Below are 24734 nucleotides of genomic sequence, written 5' to 3'. Positions count from 1 at the left end.
AAGTAATTTCTGCACCGCTGCTAATGTAGGGTGACCATACGTCCTCTTTTTCCTGAACATGTCCTCTTTTTCGGACCTTAAAAAAGCATTCGGCCGGGATTTCTAAATTTGCGAAAATGTCCGGGATTCGGCTTGTTGCATTATAATGTGCATCTGGTCTAATACTTCATTGTGTGTGCGCGCATATTTGCATTGCTCCTTTTAGTAAGTCCCGTCTTCTGGCACACCATTTGGTCAATTATAAGAGGCTTGCAGCAACTATTGGCCAAATTCCTGCCTGTCAATCTCTCCGTGAACACGCGAAGCGCTGTTGTGTTTGGCATCAAACAGTTGCTTGACAGTAGCAGCAAATGACAGCTGAGTGGAAACAATGCCCAAACGAAAGTGCAAATTTACAGAAGATTTGCAAAAAAATTCCCATGCTTTCGTCCAGGTCGAGATCTGTGGGAAGCAGAATGTATGACATGTAAAGCTGGCACTTATGTGTCAGTTGCTAATAAAGGTGCAAGTGATTTAGAGGCACACATTAGCTCTGTGAAGCATAAAGGGTCAGCAAAAGGTGAAAGTTCATCAGGTAAATTAACTTTTTAAATTAACTGACTACTTTTTGTGACCAGGTAAAATTATCACATTGCTTCATTTTCCATGGCCATTCAAAATAATAGTAATAGTAAATGAAGGTACACGCATGGCATTAAATATTTTATTTTAGTACATGGACATTCAAAATAATGTAGGAAATTGTTTTATATATATATATATATATATATAAATATTTATGTTATGCTAATAGTGTCTTTTTCACTGTATTAAAGTTTGCATTCATAGTAACACTGTTTTTTGTTGCAGAATAATGCCCTGCAGTGCACAGTTTGTTTCTTGTACATTTGTTTGTGTTTAAGAGAAGATGATTTTAAAAAATATATAAATATTAATGAGACAAGTTTTGTATATTTATTTTGGGTTAATTATTATATTAATCAAGTAATAATTATAAAAAAATCTTTAGGATAATCGGCAAATTAGCTGTTAGATTAATCGACTAATCGGAAAAAGAATCGTTAGATTAATCGATAAAAAAAAATAAAAAAAAATCGCTAGGTGCAGCCCTAATTTGAACTGAGCAACATTTATTCACTGTAGTAAATGTTTAATCTGCAGCATTTATTAGTTTGCAGTGGTTAATGTTTAATATGTTGTTTGCTGTACACGTTCTGCTCTGCTGAAGTTAACTGTTTTGTTCCGGGTGTATTCCATGTTTTCTGATCCCTTTGTGTGAAGAACGGACCCAAATTACAAATTTTATTGAACGATCATGGTTCCCAATGTCCGCCGTAACATTCCGTTCTTGACTCGTTCAAAACACATTCAAAAATTGCTGCCTTAAGAAGCATTATGACACCGGTTTGTTGTCAATGATATCAGACATCATTGGCTCTAGTGACCAGTTGTGATTGAGCTCCGGTTCGGATGCATCTTTTGAATGAGATGTGACCCATAGATCTGCTAAATAGGATCAGGATTTCACTGCATTCACGTAGGGAGAAGATTTTATGCGATTTTAAACACTTAAGTTTCACTCTGTTCCTCACACAATGCTATTGTATGGTTTGGAATATTTTTATAGTGCTTTTGTATAATTTGGTAGAGATGGTGTACTCAGAAATATCTATATAATATTGTAATGTAAATCAAATTACTGTGACTAAATACATCTGTCTGTTACATGTTTTGTATTGTTGATAATTGGTAGGGTTTAGGAATTGGTTTCAGTTAGGGGATCAAAAATATCTATATGATTGCATAATGTAGCCTAACTACATTAATATATTTATAAGTATAATAAACATATTTCAGTTATATAAGCGATAATATCCAAAGATTGACAGTGACAGTGACACCCCCCCCCCCTGCTTGACAGATACATGGGCTGGTGGCTGAATTTGACGCTTTGGAGTGAGAACATGTTACAGAAATTAAAGAAATTATGACAGAAATATATTACTATATAGTAATATTCAATGTACTTGTACTGTGACTACTACTACTTATAATAATCATTTTTAAGCAATCTTACTAGCTGTTTTATACTGAATCATGGTGCCCACGCATCCTGGAAAACCTGGAATTTTGTTATGCAGTTTTTCAGTCATGGAAAATGAGAAATATCTGAATGTCCTGGAAAATATTTAAAAATAATAAAACTGTTTGACTGTGTGGCTAACATGTTTTTTTCTTACATGTACAAAAACTTGGTAACGATCAGAACTCGGGAAAGGTCAGTACACATTTGTATTGTTTGTCACTGCCACGACGGCTGCACATTTTGAAACGACATTAGCGGTTGTCTATCATGATCTAAACCCTGTCACATACATTCTCTGTCATCTCTGCTTTTCTTTGACAAAGCAGTTTGTGTTGATACAGTGAAAAATATTATTTTCCATTCTGACATTGCTGTTGTGTTAACTACCAAATCATTTGAGTTGTAAACCTTAGACAACTGTCATCAGTCAGACTGTTGATTGTTTTGAAAACAAGTTCACAACCCAAGATGGTAGCGCAGGGCTCGACATTAACGCTTGGCTGGGACAAGTGGATTTTTGAAGGGGGAAGTGAGCTTGTGCAACAAACCAATTGTGTCAGGGTATCTGGATCCCTGACCAAAGTTACGCCGGATAGGACATACAAGACTCGCACACCAATTGTTACTATCAGGAGAAAATTCACCAAAGTGTTCATCTTGTCAGAACTATCCATTAAACATATTTTACTGGACTGTCATACTTCTACACATCTGAGGAACCTGTATTATTCTGTTGATACTTTTGAAAAGGTTTTTAACCAAGTGAATCCAAATTTAGTTTTAAGATTTTTAGGAAAAATCTTAAACACCTTATTTAGCTCTATTTCGAATAACTAAACCTGGCTTCTGCCATGAATATAGCCATAGAAGCTGGCATGGCGTAAAAAAAGGAAAGAAAGAAAGAAAGATGAAGGGGCAAGTGAAAGAGAATTGTACTTGCTTGACCGGACAAGCAGAGTGATTAAAACATCAATAACAAAAAAATATCCAGCAATATTTGAGAGAGCCTAGGCCTGTGTAACTTATTAGAAAATTCATTTTTCTTATTCTGTTGTTGAAAGTAACCCTGAGAATGTAATTTTATAATTTGTAAGTGATCTAGTAACAGCTGCGCCCTGTTTGATTGACAGGCAGCATGTGTGTGCTGAATGGTCAAATACATTTCAAAATTCCGCCAAAATGCCCGTCTTGGTGAGGTATTTCTGTAAACACAGAGAGTGATGTCTAAAGTGAACTGAAACAGAGGAGAAAAAAGTGGATTTGTTAATCTGTTAATGGTGGCGATGGAGGCTTTTCTTTATTTGACAACCATTCGTAACATAAAATAATTACCATATGTCAATAGCCTCCTCCCCTACCCAGTGCAGTTTACATTTCTGTCATAGAGAACTGAGTTAAATAGGGACACAATTAGGTTGGGTATCGGTCATAATTTTAGAAAAATATACAGCATAAACTTTGACATGTTACTTAAATGTCCTTTTTTCTCTCCAGACAAGTAACTTTTTTTCTCAGACAAGTGGATGACTAATTTACTTGTCCAGAGGACAAGCACGTGACGATGCTTAATGTCGAGCCCTGTAGCGTGATGATGCGGCTTTTACACCTCAGGTTGTGAATTATTTGTAATAGTAAATTAACAATCCGAGTCCGCTTATACTGCGGTTAACACATGTAGGGCCCGGTGATTTCCATGATGTGGAAAGCCCAGTCGGAATCACTGAATCCAGTCACAAAAATGGCTTTAGCTACAATATGCGGTGTGTCTCGGAATTTGACATATTTGGGACTAAAACAATTTTTTGACTGCACAAATCGAATTAAAGCTGTGAAATTTGATAATTTCATAGGGCCCTGAAAATTTCTTTAGAATCGCATTTTCCTCTTGATTGTTTGTCTGTCGTATGGTTAAGGATTTAGTGTCTGTTTGTTTTGGTAATCTAGATTAAATTGGTGTTGTGCTGCTTCCTTATCCACACTCTCCTGAGTGTGACTCACAGCAGGCGACTGATTTGGAAGCAGAGCCTTGACTGTGTAGTGTTCTCCAAATTCGGCAGTTTAGGATGTCAGACTCTTTCCTCCGGGCAAGATGAATGTGTGTATGACTAAGAAAATGCATTTAGAGCTAGAGTAAGGCCTTAGTCTATCCTCCTGAGGGGTGGAAAAGACACAAGTTTTTTTTAGTGTCAAAAAATCTTTACTTTTTCTGTCATCGCATTATTGTGAAGTATATGAGTGGGAAGTCTGAGTAATAAGAATCATTTGTAATTATGAGATAATAATAACAGAATTGCATGTTTCCATGCAAATACAATATGCCATAGCCAGGGCTGGACTGGGACCAAAAATCAGCCCTGGATCTATTCAGCCCAACTAGCCCATGCGTACCCCACAATTGATAATATTGTATATATTATTATTGAATTGCAAATGCATTTATCAATATTAATACTGCATATTTTCTGTTGCATATAAATGTATATTTGACTGTCAAGCATTCAGTTGGGAGGCAAATTTGAATTTACTGATATTAACAACAGTAAAATCTGTAAATGGTAATCTATGTAAGGCTATGGCAGTAGGGCATCTCTTTTTCATCAGGATCTTAACTATTGAATTAACTTTTTCCATTAAAGTTCATTAGAACTGAACATATGTACAGAGGAAAAACTCATAGCTTCATCCTTATTTCACAGGCTTTTAAACTCTTGTTAAATTCTCCTTTTTACTTGCCCTTATGAAAATGTACCACAGTTCTTGCATAATACCCAGAGTTTAACTGTGGTATTAGTAAGAACATGGTGATCACAGGTAAAACCATGCTCCTTATTACCAGATGTAATATGGTTTCTTGAAAAAATCAAAAATTATGAATAACAATATCCATGTAGAGACTATAAAAAAACAACTGTCATAAAAGTCACTTATTTTCCCCAAATATACAATATTTTATATAATAATAATTATAGTGACATATATTTCCAATCAGAATCAGAATGAGCTTACACATACATGGAATTTGTCTTGGTGACAGGAGCTTCCAGCACACAACAATACAAAAACAAAAACAAGACTTTTAAAAAATAATTACAATTGAATAAAAAAATAGATAAATATTGAAAAGAAAAAAAGTATATATAGAATACACAAAATAAATAAGTGTGTGTGTGTGTGTGTATGTGTATATATATATATATATATATATATATATATATATATATATATATATATATAAACACACACACACACACATATACATACACAAATATACACATATATGAATATATATACATATACAGGCTACAATATTTCTGCCAAAACACCAATAATTACCTTTGTGAATGACACATTGCCCAGCTCTCGTGCTGTGCAGTTTAATCTGGTAGCAGCATACTTTGAGTATTTGGTGTTTTCAATGCATAGAAGTAAATGGCAGTGCTTAATAAATAAGAGTGGGGTGATTAACCGGCCCAATACACGACCGGCCCACCGGGAAAGACCTGGTGCGATAGATAGCCAGTCCATCACTGGCCATAGCCATTAGACAAGTGGCCTTTCAGGTTGTGCCTGTGCTCTGTTGGACACACGTGGACACATATTGTTTGGTGATGGTTATGCGGTGTTAGGATGGTAGGTAGTCACATGATTAGGGATAGTACTGACTAAAAGGCCAGATTACAAATAAGGGTGTGCATATACCCTGCTCAAGTCCTAGACTCCCCATTTTGGATTATAAATTGATTATTATTGATCTTGGTCTTCATCACGGTTTTCACCACTACACAAAATGTATTATAAAACAAGTTTTAAATTAAACTACGTGCCAGTGCTGATTCCACCGATGTGGTCATGCCATTAGGACAGAGGGAGTAAGTCAAGCTGATACAGGTATTCATTGTTATAGCCACATTTCGAAAAACCCAAAACAAGATGTGTATGAGTGTTAGGCAGGTTGGGTACCTCCAGTGTTATAGCTGGGTTATTTGAATACTGCCTGCTTTAAATCTCCCTGTTTATACTTTTGTTTTGTTTAGTTTCTTACCATTTCCTGTGCTATTAAAAGAATGGTTTGTGATTGCTCCTTTCCTGTTTAAATTAAGGCAAGTATTGATGTAAGTGCCTGCACCCTGTTATTACTCATTGTTTTGGCTTGACTGTAGTTTAGTCCACACTGTCTAGATGCGCTCACTTCCTTTTTGCAGGCTGTTGAATTTCTGATCCTATTGCAGTGAGTTAGGAGACACCCAGCCATAACATGGCCTTCTTTATCTTGTGCTGTCTCCTTTAGTACATGTGGCTATGACAATTTTTATACTAAAGAATGTTAAAGAATCTGTCACTCCTGCGACAAGTCGCCGACGCTACAACAGATTTCAAACCAGCTTGATATCTAGATCGCTAGGAGACAAAAAAAATTATTTGAAAATTAAACCACCCATATCTCCCTACCTGCTGTCTGTATTATTTTCAGCTGTTTTCTTTTTTTTTCTCAAAGAGACTCTCTTCGAAATCCAAACAGAAGTTGGCAAAAGAGATGACTAGGTGTAACTGTGATGTGCCTCGCTTATTCACTTGTGATCGGATCGCCCAAAACGTATATTAATACCATGTACACAAGGCCTAAGTCGGAGATGAATGGTCATGTAGCTGATACACCCAGTCTGCGATCAGTTCTGTAGTGTGCACACCAGCACAACGTAAAACAAGACTGTGAGTCACAGGGCGCAAGTCGTGTAGTGTACACAAGGCTTAAATCGGTCTTTGCTTACTGAAATTTAAACCACTGCCCCCAGTGGCCAAAGCTGAAAGTGGTGTTGAGGTGAAATGTCCACAGGGTGGCACCAAAAGCGAGTTTTATTTTTAGTTGTAAATTACATAATACAGTCAACAGGAATGCATATTTGATTAATTCTACTCCATGACCCAAACCTAACCGTCAGTGGGGAAAAAATAAACATTTTAGAGTAAAAATGCAACCTCAGAATCACTCTCACCATAGTTTATGCAAACTTCCTGGTTTTCACAGGACCCAAACCCATCACATTTTTGGAATGAACGCGATAACTTATTGGTTACTGTGAGACCGAAACCCATGTCTCAGAAATTGTGCGCACAACGTGCTATCAGTAGCACCCTGAGAAATGTGAACTTGTTTGAATTGATGCAAAAATGTCTGATGGGGATGTTTAAGTAATTCGGCAAAATGTGGTTGAGTTCCTGTGTGATCATGTTGAGTGGGTATGTTTGTGCATGTGCTGATTTGTATTTGGGTTGGGGGGGATTGAGAGTGATTAAAGGGATTTTTAAAGGTAACTGAAGGCATAGGGTTCAGCGGTGTATTGCAATGACATTTGCTAAGTGACAGAAGTAATTGATTTTAGGGATGTGGATGGAAGTGATTCTCATGTTATGGGCTTTCTGTCAGAAAATAGAATTAAGGTTTTAATGTAAACTTCTACCAGTACTTTACAGTTTGGGTGCTCACTAACAAACTACACTAACACTTTTTATTTAAACGTGTTGTTTTGATTTAATATTGCATCGTTAACTGGTCACATGGTTTAATGAATAATCATGAGATGGCGCTTTCTCATAGGATAAGGCCATGGAGTCTCATTAATAATTATGAGACACTTATGATGCGACAATGCACTATAGTACATGGAAACGTCACATTGTGTGACGTTGACTCAGTGTTGATTTTAAACCTTTAAATCCCTAAATTAACCACTTTCCTCTTAAAATTAATGGATGCTTGTCTTCTATCATGTGATAACATCTCAGAAAATGTAGTTTAGTGTTTCATGACCCTTTATTACGATACTAATTTGTATTAAATCATTAATTTTAAAGCTACCAATTCCCTTTTCTGAATCTAATGTGGAATCTAAGGCCTCCTTAGTCATTTCAGAAATGTTTTGGCAATTATTAATGGCAACCATTGATTAAACCTTTTGAAATTGCTTAGTCATAAATTCTCATCCATCACATGCAGAGAACTTAATTCAAAGGAGAGACTTTGAATGAAAAACCGCAATACATAGTGCATACATAATGACCCCAGTTGGCACAGAGTGAGGCACTTTGTTCACACTTGCTGCTCCTTTTCTATTCTCAGAGAACATAAATTAATTGAAACATTGCTTGATTGTAAATTCTCTCACCTAATTTCAACTCTTGCATGCCAGACTGTGAGGTCCTACATAAATGGAATTTGTGACTTCCATAGCTGTATCTTCAATGCTGTAGGCACAATCTGTGTGATGCAAAAATCCTGGCTGTTCATCTCTTATTTTTCATAGTATCATGTTATGAGACCAAGTAGCACAATTGGCATTCATTCATTTTCTTTCTCAAACTTTCCAGAAAAAACTATACAACTAATTGTGTGTTATGTTCAAAGTTAGAGGATTTATGATAAGAGCAACCTTGTTAGTTGAAGACTGTTGACCAAGATGACCAGCAAAAACATTTTCACATTTCCAAGGAAGCTTCTTTAGAATTACTTTAACCGAAAGTCATCATGATGTGTATTTTGCGATATACATATATTCTGAGCAGTTTATTAGGAACACTATGGTCCTGCTGTACTTTTATGTCACTTGTTTACAAAGAAAACAGCTGCTCAGCCTGCCTGAGAGCTTTCTAAAGATGACTACTGAGTGGACTCACTTGCCTTGAAAGGGACTTTTAACCAATCACGACCAAGTACGCTGATAAACAAGTGCACATGACTGCCCACTGTTGCAGTAGGAACCTAGAAAAGAGACGTGGCTGATGTGAAAGCCCAAATGGAATGCGTTGCTCACGCCCCGCTCACGGAGTATGTGTGAATCCGGCATTAAAAGGAATGGCACGTCCGAGGAGACTTTTCCCTTTTGCATTAGCATGCTCAAAATTAACCCTGTAGTGACATCATCTAGTGTCAACCATTTTTCTTCTGATGTTGTTTGCACATGTCATTCAATAGCAAAAACAAAATCAACAACACTGACGGAGGACACCAGGATCAGAGCTACGTTTTAATTAGAGCTGTTTTACACAAACTGTGGCTACATCCGAAAACTTACGCAACTGCCTTGCTGCTGCCTAATCAGTTAATGCCTTAAATGACAGTGTTTTTGAATGAATAGAACTCTTAAGGAAACTGGTCTAAGAACAGTTTGAAAAGAACCCTATTTTCATCCTACCTCCTTAAACAGCCTCCGATGGCAGCATTTTCCAGTTTTTGGATGCAGCCTGTGTCTTCAGGTTACAGTCTTTACACTGAGCCATCCTGCGGTGCTGTGTCCCTGTAGCTGCAAATGAGAGGAGAGATTTAGCACTCTTAGCCTATTTTAATCATGAAGCACATGCTGAACTCAGCGGAAAACATGTTGAAATGGCACTTTAAACCTATTTATTAACAGTCTTTTACAATAAAGGCTTTAATAACTCAACATAAAATACTGTACTGAACTACTCATTCATTGACTGAAAAAAAGACATCTTGATGCAAGTTAACTATGCATTAACAGGCTCGCAACACTTTCCTCATGTAAATTAGATTTCCTGACTGTTATGTTTATAATAGATTTCATTTAACCACTCTCGATAAAACTCTTTATGTCCATTTATCCCAGGGGAAAAAAAAACTATGTAGTAATACAGAAGTCACTTTATTTCTGTATACACTGTACAGATGCGATGAAAACTCAAAGTGCATCTCCCGATGATGTCACGTAGCAGTTCTGCTCACCCCTCACACAAACATATGTGAAATAGGCAATACTCTTTGAATACTTTGTTGGTTTTATGTTATTTCTGTTAAGGGAATTAGAAATTTAGTGCAATCTGAGTAGCAGGCTAGCAGCTACAGGTTTGTTTACTCATGGCAACTGCCGACTCGCGTTTCTCATTGCTTTTGTGCATCATACCTGTTTGACCGATCACAGATTGTAGCACCTCCCACAGTCCCTCTTCTGGGGTAGGAACACCTAAAGCACTAAAAAGTCCCTCTAAACGGCTAAGAGCAACTATAGCTCCTTATTTGCGAAAACTACGGAAAGTAGTTCCGGGTAAAAGTACCTAAAATGGGCTTTAGTCCTGCCGTGGGAAAGAGCCTAAAGAGTGAAACTACGGATTTAGTTTCAATCTCTCTCGCTCAGAAGTGAATCTGACCACACTAAGAACTGCCTGTCTTAAGAGTTTGCACTTAGAAAGTTTAAGAAGCTGTTTATGTTCATTGAAAGTTTTGCTCATTTTACTTGTACACATCCTCACACAAAGACAAATGAGGGGCTGTTGTGATACCTCCATCTCTTTTTCCAAATTGTTACCTCCATCTTTTTTCCATTGAATTGTTTTTAGGGTGGTCTTATTGCAATGGTATGGGAGAGTATTTTTTACTTTCTAAACACATAACTGAATCCTTGATTATTTTCTGTGGCCTGTTGTCCTTTTCGTTTGACCTCAAGAGAAACGGTTGAGTGATCACAGAATTGCAAAGTAATTAGTAGTTTTGTAAAGAGCTGGGGAAGAAAACAAGTTCAGGACAGTCCACAAAACCTTGAAAATATTGTTAAACAGGGTCCTTTCTCATTGGTAGGAAGAAATGTCTATTGAAAAAGCCTATTACAAGGACAGACTCTAAGGTACCATTGAAACATGAGCTCACAAGAGTTCAGTGTACGTGACTCGGTGGCTCTACTGCACCAGTGGCTCTACTTCTTGTGCTCGAAAGTAGGTTTATCAAACTTTCAAATGTCCTTTAGGATACACCAAGAAAGAATATACTTTCTTACATTCAGGGAAGGCTGCAAAAGTAGCTCAAGATCGCTCAAGCATGTTAGTTTACGGCAACAGAATACATTTAGTCAGTTATCACAGGGAATATAAAATGTCAAGAAAAATGTAAAGCCTGTGCAAATACGTGTGGGCCTGTATCATTGATTTTAACTGTTTAACATTGTTTTTGTTATTATATTCAACCCTGACTCTGGTTTTCATCTACATGGTCTTTATTCCTCTGAGTTAAAGAACTTGTCAGTCATTTCATGAAATGCAGCAGCGTAAAAGAAATGCAACAGAAAATAAAGACACCTGATGAAAGCAGTGCTTCTGTTGGGGAGGTGAGGGGTAGACATGAATGATTGAAACCCATTGGTAAATAGAGTAAAAGTACTGTAGTTGAAGTTATAGTTCACCCACAAAATTGTTTGATCATTACTCACCCTCATATTGTTCCAAACCTTTACAACTTTATTATGGAACACAAAAGGAGATGTTAAGGAGAATGTTGCCATCAGTCACCATTCACTTTCATTGCATCTTTTTTCCACACAGTAAAAGTGATTGGTAACTGAGACTGTCTCAGTTTATCTCATTTTGTGTTCCACAGAAGAACTTTGGAACATGAGGATAAGTAAATAATTACAGATTTTTCACTTTTGGGTGAACTATCCCTTCAATGGGCTACTATCATGGTGCTTTCACTCAAATCTACACACATGCAGGCAGTGATGATGCAGTACCATTCTTAAAGTGTTAGATTGGGCTTAATGAAATATTTGCTTTGTTGGCATACTCTATTGTTTTCATAATTATACTTCATTCTCTTTCTCCCTGTCTGTGTATTTATCTCCCTCCCTGTCTCACCCTGAAAGAATGTGAGTTGTTTTCCCTGAGGCAAACAAGTTTACTGCATCTCTCAGGTTTTATTTCAGTTCAGAGTTGTCTAGACACCCTGAATTCCCACAGTCACTTAATTGTGGCCTGTGGTTTAGTGGCTGGAAGGGGTTGGATCTCTGCTGTCTCACCATGTTTGCTCTTTTTGCATCTCAGCTGGAGTAGGTTTCAGACCGAGTCTGGTATTGCTCAGCCCGACTGGGAGCTATGCAGCCCGTCTCTCCTTCCTGTGTAACCTGAACTCCCACAAAGAGAATCTTTAATCCTACACAGTTCACCCACTACACCTCATCTTTACCGGTCTAATTGCCACTTCTTTATTACCAGTTGAGAAGTATAACCACAGACTGCCAAATTCCAGATACTGTATATACAGGCAGTCCACTAGTTTGTTTGTGAGACCAGGGCATTTTGAGTTGTAATTAAGGCTGTCAATTTAACACGTTAATCAGGTGTGATTTTATTTATCTTTTTATTTTTTTGTAATTATTATTATTTTTTAATGAAAAATAATGTGTTAAAATGAATGCAATTAATCATCCCCCTGATCCATGTATAAATTCTGTAATAAGGAACGTCACCATCGGAACAATTGAAGCTTGATGTACCACCTTGTTGTGGCAGTAGGGGGCAGTCAGCACTAAAGCTGTACAGGCTACACACCTCATCAAACCAACTAGAGCAACAGGCAGACAATCCTTACAGTGAGCGAAGTTCAAACTGCGTTTTTGCGCCCATAAAAGCACTTCAGGAAAGGCCACACAAAGGGGCATTCAAAAAGAAAGTGAGCAACTCAACCTCTCCACGAAGGGCCCTTCCACAAGGCTGTTAGCAAAGGGTACATGCAATGGTCACTTCAAGGAAATCATTTTACTGTTTATGATCACGTGACAGGAGGCACGGTGGCTCAGTGGGTAGCCTCACAGCAAGAAGGTGTCCAGTTCAAGTCCTGGCTCAACCTGGGCCTTTCTTTGTGGAGTTTGCATGTTCTCCCCGTGTTCGCGTGTGTTTCCTCCAGGTGCAATGCCCCCACAGTCCCAAGACATGCAGGTCAAGTGAATTGGAGACTCTTAATTGCCCATAGGTGAGAGTGTGAATGTCTTTGTCACTGTGTGTGTGAGCCCTCTGATGGACTGGCCAACTGAGACTGCTGGGATAGGCTTCAGCATTACTCGTGACTCTGCATAGGATAAGCAGCTATGGATGGATGGATTGGATGGATGGATGGATGGATGATGAATGGATGGATGGATGATCACGTGACCCTGTGTGGCATGTCCTTACAATATATTTTGAAGCAATGTTGTGAGTAAGAACACATTACATGTTTAAACGCTAGGGCAAGTGCTATAGACCTTTTGTAGCAGATATATCTCCTCCTGTGCAGTGTACATTCATCCTCGTACATAAGATGGCAGACAGCAGTAAGCAGAGACTCCAAAAACCAGGTCCATTTTTCCTCTAAACCCTGAGGTAACCTAATTATTAACACCTCTCGTGCATGCACCAAATAACTTTTGGTGGGAAATATTCATTAATGTATTTTTATATATACATTTACAGTTGCAATCAAAATTATTCAACCCCCCTGACCAGCAATACATTCTGGTGATGTGATTTAAAACACATCAACTAAAACCTCAGTAAACAGTCAAAGTACGTTTTTAATACACATTTGAGTGATTTTGAGAACAAAGAGTTCATTTTACCTAAATTTAAAAATAAAAAATAACTAATTCTCTCCACAAATGTCATGTCAAAAATATTCAACCCCCAAAGTCAATCATTTGTGGAGCATCCTTTATCCTTAATAACAGCAAATACATGTTTCAGGTAAGTGTTCTCAGGCTTTGGGCACCTCTATTAGAATTTTTACACATTTCTCCTGAGCAAAAGCTTCCAGCTCATTGACATTCTTTGGTTTCTGTGCTGCCACTGCTTCCTTGAAATCCCAACAAAGGTTTGCAATGGGATTTTAATGATGGACTGATAGGGCCATTTAAGGACATTCCACGACCTATCCCTGAACCAGATTTTGGACAACTTGGATGTATTCTTGGTGTTATTTTCTTGCTGGAAAGTCCAGTGATCACCGAGCTTCAATTTACACACTGAAGGCATCACATTTATTTCATGCCAAAATGGCCTGATACCTGAAAGAATCCATGGTGTCAGTCACATAGTCAGGATAGCCATTTCCTGCAGCCGCAAAACACCCCCATAACAGGAGTGACCCACCTCCATGCTTGACTGTGGGGATGGTGTCGTTCTTGTCATCACCTTGTCATCTTACTCCAGATGTACTGCTGACCCATGGGTCTAAAACTCATTTTCAGTTTAGTGTCATACGTCTATAAAACCTTCTTCCAGGACTCCACAGGTCTTTCCTACTTCTTTCCTATTACTTCTTGAATATTCAAGTCAACATTTCCCTTGGTGTAGATTTGCTTTGTTCCACACCCCAAGAATGTTGCTGTTGTACCATATTTAAAAAAATGTATGAATGGTGCTGCCAACTTTTTCTATTGGAAATTGAAGTGCCTTGGAAATGTACTTTTAGCCATGACCTTTCTTGTGTAATGAAATAATCACCTCTATAAGCTTTTGAGACAGCTTATTTTCTATTTCTTATATTCTATGCATTTTTTTGCATAAAAATAAAGTTTTGCTTACAACGCTATACTTAAATATTAAAACTTAAATAAGTGCCATTGCAGATTGATGACTTTTGTTTTAAAACAGTTACTTGTGTAGCCTTATATATGTAAGAAACAGCTACATGCAATAGTGGTTGAATAATTATGACATGGCTGTATTTTTAAAAAAATCCTGCTATTTACAAATATTAGGTTATATATTCACACTATGACTTTGAATGTGTCACTCAACTGATATAGATGTAAAGGTTAAAAATTCTGGGTCATCAGAAAAGCTTACCTTTGCAAATCCTTACTGTCTTGGGGGGAGGGGGGGGGTTGAATAATTTCATAATAACAATAATAATAATAATATTATTATTATTATTATTATTATAAATCCAGCATGTGGGAGAGAGCAAGCAATTTAAAATAAGACACAAAAGCCAATGTTTGAAAAAGGTATATTTACTTGCAACAACAAATTAACAGCATTAAGTGATTCCATTTGTTAGAACAGTTAATGGGATGATGGACGCTGCATTGCGTCATCATGATAACATTTCACGCGAAGATGGAGAGGAAGTGAGGTATGTCTTTCATTACTCTCTTCATCAAGGGTGTTCCAAATGGCCACATGTGAGACGCAAGTGCCATGCTCCCTCCAGAGTTCCCACTTCAAGGGCTCTGCCCTTTGGAGTGAATAGGGCATAGGGATCACCCACAGATGCGCTTTTTCGCTCAATGACAGCTCAGGGTTGCAAACTACTCACCTTTCAGCTAAAGTCACCTTTTCTGATGCTAATTTGCCGATTCAAATTTTCAACGTTTTCCGTATTAAAATCACTTGAAAGGGTTACTTTTAAGCATAAACACTTAAAAAAAAACAAAAAAACAAAAAAAACAAAAAAAAAAACTTTAAATACAACAAAAAGCTTTAAACACAACTAACAAATCACCAGAAATTACACTTCTGGAACACCTGCTTTAACTTTAACCTTTTTCACCACTCATAAGTTTGCATCACTGCTGGACTGAGCACAATAGTGCAGGGATTTAGAGATGTGTTTTTAAATGTTTCAAACTATATTTAACATGACGCAGCATCCTAAAAACACAACACTTATGCCTAGAGATAATGAAAACTAGCAAATATACTGTATATAAATATATTATTTTAGAATTATAAATAATTTTATGTATTTTTTTTTTTTTTTTTTTACAAAATTATATTCATTTGGGGGCATTTCTCAGTAAATATTAATATGCGATTTAATTCAATTAATTAATCAGCACGTCATTAATTGTATTAAAATTAATAATGAATTGAGAGCTCTAGTTGTAATTTTAACTGTTGAGTTTAGGTCTTTTTGACTGTAAACAGTTTTGACAGCATCAGAGTTAGGGGTGTAACGATCCATCGATCCAATAACCAACGATCTAATATTATCGATACGACGTGTAAATATCGATATAGAAATTTATCAAGATGCACCTTTTATTTTAATACTCATGTCAGCCATGTCCGTACCCATTTCTGTCAGGCGATGAAACAACCTTATTACATTAATTTCACTTTGAGTGCTAAATACGCTTTTCATGTGGGACAAGGATGTGCGCAGGGTCTGTAAAGCCAAATTGCGATCTGCTATCCGTGCACGCATTTCCGCGAAATGCGAGCTCTAGACCAGTGACAGGATCAGTGCGAGCACATCAACCGGGCGCTCCTTAAAATGCGAGCTCTCGTGACAAACGCAGAGCGGCTCACATGCACGATTAACTCGGGCTTCCATCGATATCGTTGTGCATGTGACCCATTTGAAATTTACATGAGAATTTGCTATTTAAAAGTACCATGGAGAAGTTCAACCATCATGTGAAACATCTTGACAACGTTGACATCCTGAACAGCACTAATGAGGGAAAGAGAAATCACCTGCTCAGTTCCAGCATCAGTTATAAGACTTTACACATCTACACATCAGCACCCTTACTAACATTTATCCCAGTTACCTAACAGAATTTTTCATTACAACTGTGGAAGTTGTAGCCAAGAAAACCGCACGAATTGCACGAATAGTTGGAAACAAGTCATGGGTATGTATACTTTGAATTGGACTAAACTGAAAAATAAGCTGTAATCAAACGAGTGATGATCACTTGTGTATGACCTTATTTTTTTATATTATTATCTGTATAATTTATTTCAACATCTGAAGTACCTTATTTTGTTGTGGATGTCTCAATTTGGATTCTACATTTGCACTTTCAGAGAGCTCAATAAAATATTCCAATTATATTTTGGTTGCATTTGAGGGCAAAACATTTTTAATTGATGGGGTAAAATAGGCACATAATATCGGAATATCGATCGCAGGGCCCTGAATCAAATCAAATCGAAATCATTTTGCGGCAGACTTTGAAGTATCGGCAAATATCGGATCGTAGGCCAAGAGAATCGATATAAGATTGTGTCGTGATGAAACGTGGGATTTACACCCCTAATCAGAGTATTGTGTGGCCACCAGGCTCGAATTTAGTAACTTAATTTAATAAGTGTTTAAATGTGCTTGTAAGATTCTAATGGTGTATGTTAAGCCATTGCCCATTTTGGATAACTGAAAGAACTTATGTTACATTCCAGTGCCTGCGCATACTTACGGATGCACGTAGTCAGTAGTGATAAATGAATCTGCCTAGTCAATGCTGTGCATTTGTTAAAGATTAAGAGACTTATCACAGTCCAGAGTCTGTACGTTTATTTATTTCCTGTCACTACACTCTTAAATGGATAGTTCACTCAAAAATGAATTCAAAAATCTGTCATCATTAACCCTCATGTTGTTCCAAATCTGTCCGACTTCCTTCCGTGGAACATAAAAGTAGATGTTAAGCAAAATGTAAGCCTCAGTCATCAGTCACTTTCATTGCATCTTTTTTTACCATATAATAGAAGTGACTGGTGACCGAGACCAAAATTCTGCCTAAAATCTCCTTTTGTGTTCCAGGGAAGGTTTTGAACAGCAAGAGGGTGAGTAAGTGATGTCAGAATTTTCATTTTTGGGTGAACTATTCCTTTTAAGAAGTGTTATTAGCCTAACATCAAATCTCTCTTCTGCTTCAGGATTGCTGTGTTATTGTGAGCGATGTGTAAATAGGACGTGCAACACAACTGGCATGTGCTTTGTATCGGTCTTGAAGTCTGCCGGACAGATTGTGACACAGGAGGCTCAGTGCATTGAGCAGGATGATCTCCTCCCTCCGGACAGGCCTTTCCAGTGCGCCCCCTCCAACAACGGCAGGCATCCATATTGTTGCAAGACCCACATGTGCAACAAGAACCCAAAAGTCATCCCAGGTAAGTGACTCATCGCCTTCATGTGAGAGAATACAATTGCCATGACTTTTGAGTGGACTTGTTTGTCAAGAGAGTTTGTGTTTGAGTCTGTCTTTTACTTTGTAAAAGCTTAGAGCACAATAGAGCGTAACAGTGCCCGCCTACTTTCTTAGCTGTCTTTTTGTTGTTGTTTTAGTTTTTAATTAAGTTGAAATAACATGGACTGATCACTTCAACAGAAGCACTCACCACGATTTACAACCTCCAGGGCTCCAGATTGCGACTTAAATGTTCGCAAATGCGACCTAAAATAAGTGATTGCGACAATCTTTTAAAATCTAGTCACCATTGACGACAGTCGGGATGTGTGCTTTCATATACGGTTTTGTCAGATATCATCTTGTGAGTTATTGATACATCTTTACAGCGCCAGTGTGTCTCGAGCCGCTTTTCACCCGTTCTGTTGATGATATGAGCTCGCTGGTTTCACACAACAACAAACACAGGGCGAGCCATGATATCCGATTTGTGAACAAATTACTCTTTTGAACCGGGTCTTTATAATGAATCGCCCGAAAAGAGCTTGTTTGAACTCAGGAGCTCAGTTTAGCAGTTTGAATTCGAGTCGCTTTATCAGCAAATCAGTCGTCCGTGAGTTCACAACTAGGAGCACAGACATTTCAAAATAGTAGTCCCATGTGTATTTCAGGCTTGTTTATAATTAAGTCCCGTGTCATGTACCAAATATATTTTTTTTTCCTGGTTATTATTGATTGGGATTGGAGTAGCATAATAAACTGCATCTGGGATTTCATTCAATTTCCACTCTTGTAGTCTTTGTGTCCATCTAGTAAAGAAAGACTAAGATTTATATATATTTTTATATATATATATATATATATATATATATATATATATATATATATATCACAGGTGCATCTCAATAAATTAGAATGTCGTGGAAAAGTTCATTTATTTCAGTAATTCAACTCAAATTGTGAAACTCGTGTATTAAATAAATTCAATGCACACAGACTGAAGTAGTTTAAGTCTTTTGGTTCTTTTAATTGTGATGATTTTGGCTCACATTTAACAAAAACCCACCAATTCACTATCTCAAAAAATTAGAATATGGTGACATGCCAATCAGCTAATCAACTCAAAACACCTGCAAAGGTTTCCTGAGCCTTCAAAATGGTCTCTCAGTTTGGTTCACTAGGCTACACAATCATGGGGAAGACTGCTGATCTGACAGATCAATAATTGACACCCTTCACAAGGAGGGTAGGCCACAAACATTCATTGCCAAAGAAGCTGGCTGTTCACAGAGTGCTGTATCTAAGCATGTTAACAGAAAGTTGAGTGGAAGGAAAAAGTGTGGAAGAAAAAGATGCACAACCAACAGAGAGAACCGTAGCCTTATGAGGATTGTCAAGCAAAATCGATTCAAGAATTTGGGTGAACTTCACAAGGAATGGACTGAGGCTGGGGTCAAGGCATCAAGAGCCACCACACACAGATGTGTCAAGGAATTTGGCTACAGTTGTCGTATTCCTCTTGTTAAGCCACTCCTGAACCACAGACAACGTCAGAGGCGTCTTACCTGGGCTAAGGAGAAGAAGAACTGGACTGTTGCCCAGTGGTCCAAAGTCCTCCTTTCAGATGAGAGCAAGTTTTGTATTTCATTTGGAAACCAAGGTCCTAGAGTCTGGAGGAAGGGTGGAGAAGCTCATAGCCCAAGTTGCTTGAAGTCCAGTGTTAAGTTTCCACAGTCTGTGATGATTTGGGGTGCAATGTCATCTGCTGGTGTTGGTCCATTGTGTTTTTTGAAAACCAAAGTCACTGCACCCGTTTACCAAGAAATTTTGGAGCACTTCATGCTTCCTTCTGCTGACCAGCTTTTTAAAGATGCTGATTTCATTTTCCAGCAGGATTTGGCACCTGCCCACACTGCCAAAAGCACCAAAAGTTGGTTAAATGACCATGGTGTTGGTGTGCTTGACTGGCCAGCAAACTCACCAGACCTGAACCCCATAGAGAATCTATGGGGTATTGTCAAGAGGAAAATGAGAAACAAGAGACCAAAAAATGCAGATGAGCTGAAGGCCACTGTCAAAGAAACCTGGGCTTCCATACCACCTCGGCAGTGCCACAAACTGATCACCTCCATGCCACGCCGAATTGAGGCAGTAATTAAAGCAAAAGGAGCCCCTACCAAGTATTGAGTACATATACAGTAAATGAACATACTTTCCAGAAGGCCAACAATTCACTAAAAATGTTTTTTTTATTGGTCTTATGATGTATTCTAATTTTTTGAGATGGTGAATTGGTGGGTTTTTGTTAAATGTGAGCCAAAATCATCACAATTAAAAGAACCAAAGACTTAAACTACTTCAGTCTGTGTGCATTGAATTTATTTAATACACGAGTTTCACAATTTGAGTTGAATTACTGAAATAAATGAACTTTTCCACGACATTCTAATTTATTGAGATGCACCTGTATGTGTGTGTGTGTGTGTGTGTGTGTATATATATATATATAATTACACACAGTGCCTTGCAAAAGTATTCAGACCCCTGACCAATTCTCTCATATTACCGAATTACAAATGATACACTGAAATTTCATTCTGATTGATATTTTATTTTAAAACACTGAAACTCAATCAATTATTGTAAGGTGACGTTTTTTTGTTGGGAAATATCTTGCATAAGTATTCAACCCCCACACATTAATATTTGGTCGAGCCACCTTTTGCTGCAATAACTACTTTAATCTTTTGGGGTACATATGTACCAGCTTTGCACACAGTGACGAAGTGATTTTGGCCCATTCTTCTTGGCAGATTTGCTCCAGGTTGTTCAGGTTGGTTGGGTGACGCTTGTGGACTGCAATTTTCAAATAGTGCCACAGATTCTCATTAGGATTGAGATCAGGACTTTGACTGGGCCACTGTAGGGCATTTATCTTTTTGTTCTTGAGCCATTCCAATGTTGCTTTGGCCTTGTGCTTGGGATCATTGTCATGCTGAAAGATGAATTTCCTCCCAAGCTTCAGTTTTTCTAACGGACTGAAGCAGGTTCTCTTCCTTCAATTCTAACAAGATGCCCAGTCCCTGCTGATGAGAAGCATCCCCACAGCATGATGCTGCCACCACCATACTTCACTGTAGGGATGGTGTGTCTTGAGGCATAGTAATGTTAGGTTTGCGCCACACATAGCACTTTGAGTTTTGGCCAAAAAGCTCTATCTTGGTCTAATCTGACCACAAAACCTTCTCCCACATTGCAGCTGGGTCACTCACAAGCTTTCTGGCAAACTCCAGAAATGCTTTCAGATGGTACTTTTTGAGTAACTGCTTCTTCCTTGCCACCCTCCTATACAGGCCAGCATTATGCAGTGCTCTTGATATGGTTGACTGGTGCACCATTACTCCACTCCCAGCCACTGAACTCTGTAGCTCCTTCAAATTGATTGTTAGCCTCTCTGTGGCTTCTCTCACAAGTCTCCTTTTTGTTAGAGCGCTGAGTTTTGAGGGACGGCCTTCTCTTGGCAGTGCCTGGGTGGTGTGGTGCAGCTTCCACTTCCTGATTATTGATCCAACTGTGCTCACTGGGATATCCAAACATTTGGATATTATTTTGTACCCTTTACCTAGTCTATGCATTTTATTACTTTATCTCTAACTTCTGTGGAATGCACTTTGGTCTTCATTTTCCTTTAGATTTACAGCCTGACCAATGATCCTTCAACAGTGGGTTTTTTATCCAGAAAATGTGATTACCATTGGCATCCACATGTTGCAAAGTAATTATGTCCTCTTTAGGGCAATTTCTTTCATCGGTGTAACCTGGCAGCTTCCACAGCACAGGGGTTGAATACTTATGCAAGCAAGATATTTAAGTGTTTTTATTTTATTTTATTTTTATATATTTCCCAACATAAAACAAATGTCACCTAACAATAATTGATTTTGAGTTCCAGTGTTTTAAAATACAATATCAAACAGAACGAAAATTCATTGCACAATTTGTAATTCAGAAATATGAGAGAATTGGTCAGGGGTCTGAATACTTTTGCAAGGCTGTGTGTGTGTGTGTGTGTGTGTGTGTGCGTGTGTGTGTATATATGTATATGTATGTATGTATACACACAGTTGAAGTCAGAAGTTTACAAATACTTTGTTAGTATTTGGTAGCATTGCCTTTAAATTGTTTGTAATTGGGTCAAAACATTTTGGGTAGCCTTCCACAAACTTCTCACAATAAGTTGCTGGAATTTTGGCCCATTCCTCCAGACTGAACTGGTGTAACTGAGTCAGGTTTGTAGGCCTCCTTGCTCGCACACACTTTTTCAGTTCTGCCCACAAATTTTCTATCAGATTGAGGTCAGGGCTTCGTGATGGCCACTCCAGTACCTTGATTTTGTTGATCTTAAGCCATTTTGCCACAACTTTGGAGGTATGCTTGTGGTCATTGTCCATTTGGAAGGCCCATTTGCGATCGAGCTTTAACTTCCTGGTTGACGTCTTGAGATGTTTCTTCAATATATCCACATAATTTTCCTTCCTCACAATGCCATCTATTTTGTGAAGTGCACCAGTCCCTCCTGCTGCAAAGCACCCCCACAACATGATGCTGCCACCCCCATGCTTCACGGTTGGGATGGTGTTCTTCGGCTTGCAAGCCTCACCCTTTCTCCTCCAAACATAACAATAGTCATAATGGCCAAATAGTTCAATTTTTGTTTCATTAGACCAGAGGACATTTCTCCAAAAGGTAAGATCTTTGTCCCCATGTACACTTGCAAACTGTAGTCTGGCTTTTTTATGGTAGTTTTGCAGCAGCGGCTTCTTCTTTGCTGAACAGCCTTTTAGGTTATGTCGATATAGGACTCGTTTTACTGTGGATATAGATACTTGTCTACCTGTTTCCTCCAGCATCTTCACAAGGTCCTTTGCTGTTGTTCTGGGATTGATTTGCACTTTTCGCACCAAACTACGTTCTGTGCGTCTCCTTCCTGAGCGGTATGATGGCTGCGTGGTCCCATGGTGTTTATACTTGCGTACTATTGTTTGTACAGACGAACGTGGTACCTTTAGGCATTTGGAAATTGCTCCCAAGGATGAACCAGACTTTTTCTGAGGTCTTTGCTGATTTCTTTTGATTTTTCCATGATGTCAAGCAAAGAGGCACTGAGTTTGAAGGTAGACCTTAAAATACATCCACAAGTACACCACCTATCAGAAGCTAATTGTCTAAAGGCTTGACATCATTTTCTACAGTTAACTTCTGACCCACTGGAATTGTGATCTATAGTCAATTAAAAGTGAAACAATCTGTCTGTAAACAATTGTTGGAAAAATCTCCATGCACAAAGTAGATGTCCTAAGTGACTTGCCAAAACTATAGTTTGCTAATATTAAATCTGTGGATTGGTTAAAAAATTAGTTTTAATGACTTCAACCTAAGTCTTCTGACTCAGGGCTCCAGAATAAAAAAAATGACTTGGGAGCCATTGGCTCCTAAACTGAAACATTAAGGAGTCAAATGGCTGTTTTTAGTCACCAAATCACAGAATTGCTTGATTTAGATTGCTGTTCAGAAACAAGATAGAAAGCAAAAGAAAAGGAAGACGGCTGATAACCCATTAATCAGAGGTTTAATAACAGTATATGTAGTTGAGAAGATAAGTTTGCATTTCCTTTTGTCTCATAAATGTTTACACCCCTTTCATAAGTTATACAAATATAACAGATACATATTTTTTTTTTTAGTACTGCTCTTCAGAATCTACATTTCAGATATTTACATAAAGTATATTATGCATATATTAGTGTGTTGTCTTCTTGAGCATCAATGAATGTTTGCACCTTGTGTAATAGTTGTGTATGAGCCCCTCAATTGTCCAGAGTGTCAAAAACTTGATATACACACAGAGAGTACAAGAGTGCAAATTGAAAGAAATCCCAGATGCAGTTTATTGTGTTACTCCAATACCAATCAATAATTACCTGAAGAAAAAAAAGTGGTACACAATATGGAACTTTTCATTATAAAGAAGCCCGAAATACACTTGGAACTCTTATTTTGAAATGTCTGCACTCCCAGTTGAGTTCACTGAAGGCTGATACGCTGAGAAATTGAATCTGATTAAAGCTCCTGAGTTTAAACCCTCAGTTCTTTTCGGGTGATTAATGAAAATAATTTGTTCACGACTCTCATGAAGGGTTTGTTGTTGCGTGCGGTGCAGCGAGCTCGTCAGAAACAGAACACATGAAAAGCGGCACAAGACACTGGTGCGCGCTCTAAAGGTGTATTCAGTAACTCACAAGATATCTGACGAAACTGCATATGAATGCACACAACCCGACTGTCACCAAAGGAGACTAGATTTTAAATTATTGTTGCAATCAATTATTTTTGGTCACATTTGCGACCATTTTCGTTGCAGTCTTGAGCGCTGTGACTTCAACTGTATATACACTGGCGGCCAAAAGTTTGGAATAAAGATTTTGCTCTTACGGAAAGAAATTGGTACTTTTATTCACCAAAGTGGCATTCAAGTGATCACAATGTATAGTCAGGACATTAATAATGTGAAAAATTACTATTACAATTTGAAGAAAAATTTCAGAACTTAAACTTCTTCAAAGAGTTCTCATCAAAAAAATCCTCCATGTGCAGCAATGACAGTTTTGCAGATCTTTGTCATTCTAGCTGTCAGTTTGTCCAGATACTCAGGTGACATTTCACCCCACGCTTCCTGTAGCACTTGCCATAGATGTGTCTGTCTGATCGGGCACTTCTCACGCACCATACGGTCTAGCTGATCCCACAAAAGCTCAATTGGGTTAAGATCCATAACACTCTTTTCCAATTATCTGTTGTCCAATGTTTGTTTCTTTTCCCATTCTAACTTTTTCTTTTTGTTTTTCTGTTTCAAAAGTGGCTTTTTCTTTGCAATTCTTCCCATAAGGCCTGCACCCCTGAGTCTTCTCTTT

General features: G+C 38.0%; 1 protein-coding gene across 2 annotated transcripts in view; it reads left to right on the top strand.

Annotated features, from left to right (window-relative positions):
• tgfbr1a (transforming growth factor, beta receptor 1 a) overlaps positions 1 to 24734 on the top strand; it is a 68744-nt gene that overhangs the window by 6634 nt on the left and 37376 nt on the right. Inside the window, exons 1-2 of one of the 2 annotated variants that reach the window (XM_051701072.1) lie at positions 15717 to 16485; positions 17513 to 17746. In XM_051701072.1, the coding sequence (XP_051557032.1) occupies positions 16482 to 16485; positions 17513 to 17746 (238 nt within the window). In that variant the 5' untranslated portion in view covers positions 15717 to 16481. Of the gene's footprint in view, positions 1 to 15716; positions 16486 to 17512; positions 17747 to 24734 lie in introns of those variants that run through there. The other variant, XM_051701071.1, reaches the window with a different exon arrangement.

The sequence above is a fragment of the Myxocyprinus asiaticus genome, chromosome 6 (assembly GCF_019703515.2).
Source record: "Myxocyprinus asiaticus isolate MX2 ecotype Aquarium Trade chromosome 6, UBuf_Myxa_2, whole genome shotgun sequence".
NCBI lineage: Eukaryota > Metazoa > Chordata > Actinopteri > Cypriniformes > Catostomidae > Myxocyprinus > Myxocyprinus asiaticus.
The sequence above is the reverse complement of the archived record's forward strand: the minus strand, read 5'-3'. Positions and strand labels throughout refer to the sequence as shown.